The 9031-nt window shown below is 34.3% G+C and overlaps 1 protein-coding gene across 1 annotated transcript; it reads right to left on the bottom strand.

Moving 5' to 3' along the window:
• Nucleotides 1–2267: 2267 nt before the first annotated feature.
• Nucleotides 2268–8329, bottom strand: LOC109806401 (phosphoenolpyruvate carboxykinase (ATP) 1). The gene is made up of 13 exons (XM_020368792.3): nt 8198–8329; nt 7778–7995; nt 6696–6874; nt 6044–6197; nt 5857–5941; nt 5363–5463; nt 4796–5094; nt 4506–4679; nt 4344–4409; nt 3713–3891; nt 3446–3615; nt 2904–3072; nt 2268–2808 (listed from the first exon to the last, which is right to left on the bottom strand). The coding sequence occupies exons 2-13, from the start codon at nt 7987–7989 to the stop codon at nt 2656–2658; spliced, it is 1941 nt and encodes a 646-aa protein (XP_020224381.1). The 5' UTR covers nt 7990–7995; nt 8198–8329; the 3' UTR covers nt 2268–2655.
• Nucleotides 8330–9031: the final 702 nt, after the last annotated feature.

The following is a 9031-nucleotide window of genomic DNA, read 5'->3' as shown; positions in this document are numbered from 1 at the left end:
GAAGGAGTGTTAAAGCAATAAAACTTTTTCTTTGTCTTTTTACTGTTGTTATTAATTATTGTTACTTGTAGTAGTGGGTAAAGTTCTGCTGTAATTATTTTTCCTTACTCTAGTGGGTAACATTCTACTAAGTATCTGATTTTAGACAAATCTACACACTTAATGATGGTAAAAACATATGTTTTACTGATAATATTTATAGGTACTATGTATGACTGTCATTTTTCATATATTTGTCCTATATATATAAATGAAAAACATGCAAAATGATATGACTATCCAACAAATACAAAATTATTATATTCTCTAATCTTGCCTTTTTTTATTTTATAATTTTATATAATTCTTATGTTTTATATTTTCGTTGCCGATCGAATACCCTAAAAGAAACACACAATTGGGCCGAGAAACGAGAGGTACCAACATTTGTGGGCAAACCCAAGTGGATTATTAGAGCTGAAAAACACTGTTACAAGAAGTTTATTCATTCCTAAGCATGGACCATGGAGGCATGGAGATGCATTGGTTCTATGTTTGGAGTCAAGAGAACTCAAATTCTAATATGGGATTCATTCTCCACATCATTGATAAGAAGATTCTTGAAGCAAGCAAAGAGAAGGGAAAACGGAAGTTTAGTGATGAAGAACTGTAGTGACAAAAAAATCAGAGAAAAAGGAAGACAAGACAGGTGGCACTTCATCTAATGTTTGAGAAGTGTTCCTGCTCGGGAACACTCCTCTTGCAATTCCTTCTTGATCTCGCAAGTCTTCGGTGCCGACCGGATACTGTCCTCAGGGTGGGGGAGGGTACCTGCAAAGGCACTCCGACGCTCAAGTCAGTATTCGGTATGGAGCAATGAATGCTACAGTATTAAATAATCGTACCTACCTTTCTGTCCCATCAATATTGTATTTATAGTGACTTGTTGGGCCTGATGGGCCTTTTTGATTAAGAGATTAATAAATTGAGTTTATCCTTTAATTCGGGTTGATGTGGTACTCTGTTATCTAACCAAAATTAGCGTAATGTAACTTCAATAATGATGGGTATTCGGCTTATATTATGGCCGAATACCCTTTTAGGTTATGCATTAGCTGAACTAGTACTTGGCCTTCAAACTTGGTGATTGGGCGACTGTTCAACCTTGTGGAGGAATACCCTTTCGGGTTGTGTATTGGCCGAAGGGGTATTCGGTTCCTCAGTATGCTGATGATGATAAGTTCCTAACTTGTAACCAAATACCCTTTCAAGTTGTGCATTGACCGAAAGGGTGTTCGGTTCCCGGTACAGTGAGAAGAGGCAAGACAACCCAAGAATGTGGTTGGAAAGGTGGTGTTTTGTGTCATAAATCATAATGGGTAAACAAAAACAATAAGAGAAGCAACCTTTCCATTAGATGTGAGTGAGTCGCATAGGAAGGTAATGGAAGAACAAGTTTCTGCCCAAGATTCTACTCGTTTGGGATGCATAACATGTGTATTCACTCTATTCATAGCCAAGTGAGCCTTGCTCGTAGGGTGTTTGGGTCTAGGGTTGGAGATCTTTTGCAATGACCATAGTCTAGCAAGTGATGCATAAACAAAAAATAGCAAACTCATCATGCTTCCAACATTGCGATCTGAGGGAAGACTACTTACAACTCATTGCTCCGGAGGAAAAAACTTTCTTCTACATATCAACCTTGAGAACAAGGTTGTTTTTTTAGGAGGGCCTGTATTGTTACAACTACAGGAAAGGCAGAGTTAGTTAGGATAGTTTGAAAACTAATGAGTTAATTAATTAGAGTGCGTAATTAGATATAAATAGGGGAAGAATGGTAGAAGGGTTGATGATTATCTGTTTAGCTCTTTGTATAAGGAAAAATTCTTTGTGAAGGGGAAATGGTTGGAGAAGAGTTACCTCTCCTATTCTTTGTTCCTTTGCAATCAAAAAATAAAATCCTCCTTTTCTTTGTCATTTGAATTCCTGGTTCCTAAGTCCTAACATAATCACTCCAGCTTCTAAAATATTTTTAAAATTCAATTAATAGTTTTAGTATTACTGTGCCGTTGAAAGAACTTATTTACAATTTATTTAGATTGATCTTTTGATATAAGTATTTTTGTTTGTGTTTGTAAGAACTTAGGAAAATAACTAAAGATATGTCCTTCAATTTATTTCAATAAACTCTCAGGATAACTTAAGAAAACAGCTCACAAATTATATTCTTGAATCATACAATAAGGAATGGAAAAGATATCGAAACAAGATGCAAGGGATTAGAGTAGTGGAAGCAAGAAAAACTGTAGGAGTGCTTTAAATTAATAAGTTCAATGTCTAAAGACAATACTCGTAGGTGGTTCTATTCTGGAAAGCAATACAAACACATGTATGAATGTAACTGGTGCTTTCAAAAATGGAATCATATTTTAAACAGCCACAGGTTTTATAGCATGCCTTGGTCTTCTCATCTCCCTCGTAACTTCTCTGCCAAAGAAATAAGAACAAGACGGCTTCATTGGCAAGTAGCAAAAAAGACTTGAAATCTTTCTTCGATGTTTAAAGGCATGATGGCTATGTTGTTCAAAAATATTGTCTTTCCTTCAAATCCAAGTAACCAACAAGAATGCAAAACCAAAAGAAATTAGCAAAGTAAAGAGGGTCCCCATCTCCTAATTAAGCATTAGCTATGATTGGACCAGCAGCAAGAATCTCCTCTGTCAGTTTGTTGTTCTCTCCAATCTTGTAGTTGGTGAAGGTCTCAAAATTGTTCTTGAACAATCCAGCCAGCTTCAACAGTGTCTCCTTGTAGGCACCTTTGTCTGACCACTGCAATCAAACAAAATTTCCAATTAATGTTACAAGATTTTGAAAGTAGAAAAATAGTTGAAATGGTTGAAAAAGACGAGTTGTGGACCACTAACCGTGTTCTCAGGGTCTAGAATTTCCGAGGGAACACCCTCCACTTCAGTGGGGATCTCAAGTCCAAAAATCTCAGTCTTCTTGTATTTTGCCTTCATGAGGCTTCCAGAGTGAATAGCATCAATTATTTTTCTTGTAAAAGATAGCTTAATACGACTTCCAGAACCATAACTGCAGTTTTTCACAACCAACAAAGTGAGTTTTCAGTTTTATAAAGTGTTAGCAACATATTCTAACACACTTCTAATACATACTCTCTATTATTTGTTAAGCTTCTAATACATATTCTCTATCATTTGTTAAGAAAGAATGTATTTGAAAAAGAGTATTAGAAAAAGGAGTCGTTTTTCTTTTAACTATTATTAATTGAGTTTCGTTAACTAGGACACTAGTTAAATCAAATATGTGGAAATTTATTGAAAGCTACAATAAGATTTCATGAGAAAATATGCAGGTACATTTTGATTCCTTAACCTATTAATCAGTGTCTTAAGAGTACTGGTTAGCATTTTCCTTATTAATTTTATAACTATTAAAAACATACCTTCCACCAGACCATCCCGTGTTAACAAGCCATCCAGTAGCACCATGTTTCTGCATCTTTTCAGCAAGCATGGCTGCGTACTTTGTGGGGTGAAGCATTATAAATGCTGCACCAAAACAAGCTGAAAATGTTGCCTGTGGCTCCTTTATACCCTCCTCTGTGCCAGCCACCTTTAGTTCTCATAAAGAAAAGAACTCGTGAGAGAAATATATAGAGAGGAAGCAACATTAGCAAGATATATAGCGTGATAAGTTACTCGGACATTACCAAAGCTGTGTATCCACTGATGAAATGGTACATGGTCTGCGACAGGCTTAACTTACTCACAGGTGGAAGCACACCAAATGCATCACATGCCAAAAGGATCACATTCTTAGGGTGAGGACCAACACATGGTAACTTAACATTTGGAATGTATTCAATTGGATAAGCTGCACGAGTATTTTCTGCAATATGAAAAAAAAGTATATTTTATCAACAAGATCTGCTGTAATTAATTTCAAATCAGTATAAGCCACGTGTATTATATATGATGTTATTATGCCTCAAATTCTTGTAATTTGGTTCAAGTTATTGATTATTGTCTGAATAATATTCAAATCATATGAAATAGTCTGCAATACGAGTATTAAAATTAGAGGTTTGACTTGTTTAATTCTATCTTATCCCTATGTATTAGTAGTTAAAATAATCAGCCTTCGTTATTTGTAAGAGTTGAACTCACATAATGGATTCATATTATGAATCAGGGACACCTTGCATACACATATTAAGTCAAACATTAATCTGGTATGACCTAGTCACAACTAAGTCCTTATATATATATTTTTTGATAACCATAACTAAAGACCCTCTTGTCAGCTAGTAAGCAAATACTATAAACCAAGTCATTACTTACCTGTAACTGATTTGTCAGTGTAATCCACTACTCGATCATGCTCCCCAAAAACAACATTCTCCAAGACTGAGAACCAAGTGAATAAAAATGCATCAAAATGAGTGAAGTCAAAGATGAAGAGATGTTAATTAATAGAGTAGGCTAAGATTAATAGGGCAATACCTGTGCCAAATTTGATGGCGTTCCAGATGTCAGGTTCTTTCTCCCTAGAGAGATCAATGCATTTGGCGTAGCAACCACCTTCAATGTTTGAGACACCGCTCCCACTCCAACAGTGTTCATCATCTCCAATTAAAAACCTATTATGATCCGTGGACAGAGTGGTCTTTCCAGTACCTAATATGAATAGTAATAACAACAAAAAGGGTCCATAAACCATAAATCAAGTTCATAATTTGATCTCACTATATGCTAAAACTTTTTAAAGTTGAAAGACAAAAAAGAATGCATACCTGAGAGGCCAAAAAAGAGAGCAACATCTCCTTCTTTGCCCATATTGCAGCCAGAGTGTAGGGAGAGGATTTGGCGCTTAGGCATGAGATAATGCATGAGACTGAAGAGACCCTTCTTCATTTCTCCTGCATACTGTGTTCCAAGAATGACCATTTCCTTCCTTGCAAGACTAATATCAACGCTAGTGGAGGATGTCATGTAGTGAGTGTAACGATTGCAAGGAAACTGTCCTGCATTGTAAATAGTGAAATCTGGTGTACCAAAACTCTCAATCTCTTCAAGAGTGGGCCGAATGCACCTGCATACATTCATTTAATTGGTCATTTGTTCACCCTACTAAACGTGTATAAACTTTTTGCATTTCATCTACTAAGAAGGGATGTACATGTTCAATAGATATTCAGATGGTTACTAATAAAATATAACATTTAATGCTATTAATATGCTAATTGTTAAGTACTGTAATTTTTATTTATTGATTGATTCTTTAAACATTTGCTTATGGTTGGCGAAATTAAAATAAGAGGGTCGGTGTGATGGTAAATTATTATTTTGCCTATACTTACATGTTGTGCATAAACAAGGAATGGTAAGCTCTAGCAGAGACAATCCTGACTTTGATTTTGTTCTCTGGGTCCCAGTTCAAGAATTGGTCATTCACGAAGACCTGAAAATTAGAAGGAATATTTTTTTTAGAATTCCACCGAATGCCATCCATACATAAGATAAAATATTTTTAAAATTTATGTATAATACTTAAGCAATGGGATATAAATCAACAATACCAAGAGACACAAAAAGTCATAATTGATTTAAAAAATATAACTTGCCCACTTTAACAAAATAACAACAGGTTCCATTCCTAGTCACCATTTTATAAAGATGAGATAAACACAGAAAATCAGGGCGATATCTTTGACATTATGAAATACGTGATATATATACATCGTTAGCCTGTTTTTATACATTTCTCAGAGTTGCACTAATAGTTTTTTTTTTTTCTTTTACACAATTCATACACGTTAGACAGAGAGAAGACAAAAATGGAAAGATAACTGACCTTATCCAAAGAGTTCAAATAATCAACGGCTCTTTCTCTATTCACCATGAAACTGTGCTCGTCCATCTCGATGTTAGGAGAACCCCTTCAAAGTACAACATTTTGAGCATCAAATGTGAATCAAAGAAAAAATTATATTTTAAAAGTTAAATTTTTTTTTTGATAAATTAAGTAAAATTTCACTCACTTTCCCCACCAAAGCTCATTCTCAGTAAGTTCATCCTTCACCACACGCTTGTCTCTAGGACACCGACCAGTCTTGGCCCCAGAAAGCGTAGCCAATGCCCCAGTCGCAGTGATGAACGATCCTTTCTCATACTTAATCGCTTGTTCATAAAGTTCTGCATGCACCAAATTATATCTACACTAATAATCTTCTTGTACATATATTATATATATTGTTATACATTTTTGTGAGCATAAACTTTTTACTTAGTGAAATTAATTTAGATTAGTCAACTCATTATTTTAATTAGAAACATGCCATTGCCATCCTTGAGTCCTTGACCAATTTATTTTTTCAAACATAAGATATATGAGAAGGTGATGCTGAATTCATTTTCGTACACCACAAGTACAAAATGATGTAATACCAATCTGTATGAACAATTCGTGAATTTAAAAAACGCACATTTAAGTTATCACGATGATTCATAAACACGTTGTAATAACGTAACGAAGAAAACTTGTCCTGTGAGAAGCTTCAAGGGTCATTTTATTTTCCCTTTAATTGTAATAAAATGGCAGTTTATTTAATTTTGCTTCTTTTTATCTAGAAAATGATTATTTGAATTTATGGAAATATAGTAGTAAAAAGTAAAAGAAAGAGTAAAATAAACCTGCGGGGGAGAGGTTATAGAGAACATGTGTGAACTTCAAAGCACTGTCACTGACAGCGATGGTGGGTGTCACAAGTGGGTGTGACACGTGTGCGACCCTTGAACCTTCGTACCTGCTTGCAGGATCGCCTTTTACTACCTTTGGTCCACTTTCTCTTGTTAGAGACGCCAAAGATGCACTGAAACATTCAACAAATTCAATTAATATATATGCTCATTCAAAATATGTTACTTTACGTTCACAATTTGTTACAATTCCTCCACGACCTTATAAAATTAGTGTCATAACAAAACAATGTGACATCAAATCAAATCAGCACATGGTATAAGAATGTTATGAGAGAAAATAACATGCTATAACCTGATTAATACATCACTGGATTCTTAATGGTAGAGTAACGAATCAATCATGGAGAGGAAAATCCGTAAGTTCCCAATTGCATGTGTCCAATTTTGAGGCGACAGAGGAATGAAGTTATTTAAATTTGTTGTATCTTATGAACGACAAATTCTTAATCCCATATATTATTGTAGATATATAATTGCATGTACCCGGTGAAAAAACAAGGTGATGAAAATAATATCTTCATAATTATTTGAATATAACATGCGACTCCAAATATGTCCATGGGAGACTCTAAGCTATCCTTTAGAAACCATTGTACACTATAATAAAAGAAGTAAAAATTTCTAATGTTTAAGTGCTTGTTTGGATTATCATTTAAAATGATGTAAACGAAAATCTTTGGAAATAACAATTTGTTACTTTCACGTTATAACGGCCGTTTAAGAATTTTTTTATGATAAATCAAACACACTGTAAATATGTGTTTGTTTCTCCGTTCTATCTAATTGAACGTCAATCTATCTCTCATCTTATGTGTCTTGAAAAATAACTGTTTATTTAAACACATCCTAATCGGTGAAAGATAAGTATTAATATATATATATATATATATATTATCGCATATGATTTATTAAATATATTTTTAATTTAATGTTAAGAATTAGTATTTTTTAATAATAATAAAAATAATAAATAAATAAATAAAAGGGAATGTTAAGAATAGTGTTTAAATTACCTGATGGATTCTAGCTGCTGTTTGCTGCGTTCTTCCTCAGACATGGTACTAAAGGCAGTAGGCTGAGCCCCCCTGGGAGTGCTAGGTGCAGACTTCTTCTTCTGCAACGAGTGAAGCTCATCAATCGTTTGAGCCTTCACCGTTGGACCACTAATTTCTTCCTCGTCACGAATTTGAATGTTCCCATTCCCGGTTCCAACACTCGCAGGCATCTTCTTCTACATGCACGTACTTATAATTAATTAACGTTAAATCTTGTCACGTCACATGCAAAAATGCTTAATAAACACTCATTTCATTGCATCCTCATCATATCATAACGAATAATACAATATTACTACACACACAACAAAAATATATATAACAAGACACCAATATTAATGCAAAAGTATGTGTTGAAGATGGAGGGGACATGCATACTTTTGAGCTTGGTGCGCAATGCTAGAAGCAGAAATAACCTTAACGGAGAAGAACGATATGGTGATCGAATAATGCTGCTCCAAACTTTGCCTTTTAAAGGCTATGGTGGCCCCACCTTAACCATGTATAGTTGAGGGAACCATGGTTTGATCACGTCAGAGTCAAGCTCTCAAAATTGGAACAATTCAAATATCCTAAGAATCGGGCTAGGATCGATAGTCATGGTTTGCACACAAGTGCTGCCACGTAAGGAAGAGGTTATTTTGTGACCAAAAAAAATGAAACTGGAATTTAATTACAAAATTCACCAATTCAAGACAACTAGCACGTCCCACGTGTACACAAAATACAAGGACAATAAAAAATATTGAGAGCAAATATTCACAACACCTACATAGAATAAATCAACTCTAGATTTAAGTTCCGAAATTCCTGTGAGCTATTTTAGTTCTAGAGTAAAACTAGGCGCTATGTGCTAAGGGATTAAAATTAAGGAGGTCAATACCTCTATATTCAATTATTTGAATTAATGTGATATACCTGTTTAAATTATTTTTGAAAAAGATGAACGTACACCCTATTTTATAGTGTATGGGTAAGGAAGAGAAATGGAAGAAGAAAAAAAAAGAGAATAATCAATATGGTAGATAGTTTGATTAGAAATAAAGAGATATTAGAATAAAAATAGGGTGAAAATAGGATGTAAAAGACGGGGAATGTATGATAATAACTAGTACGATGTTGGTATTAATGCACCAGTTGTCGATTTTGTTTATGTTATTTAATTGATAATTTATATAAATATTTTCTTTGTAATGACCTTATCACTTCCTA

Source organism: Cajanus cajan, chromosome 5, assembly GCF_000230855.2.
Source record: "Cajanus cajan strain Asha chromosome 5, NIPB_CcT2T_4, whole genome shotgun sequence".
NCBI classification, from domain to species: Eukaryota; Viridiplantae; Streptophyta; class Magnoliopsida; order Fabales; family Fabaceae; genus Cajanus; species Cajanus cajan.
This window is presented reverse-complemented; position numbering and strand designations above follow the sequence as displayed.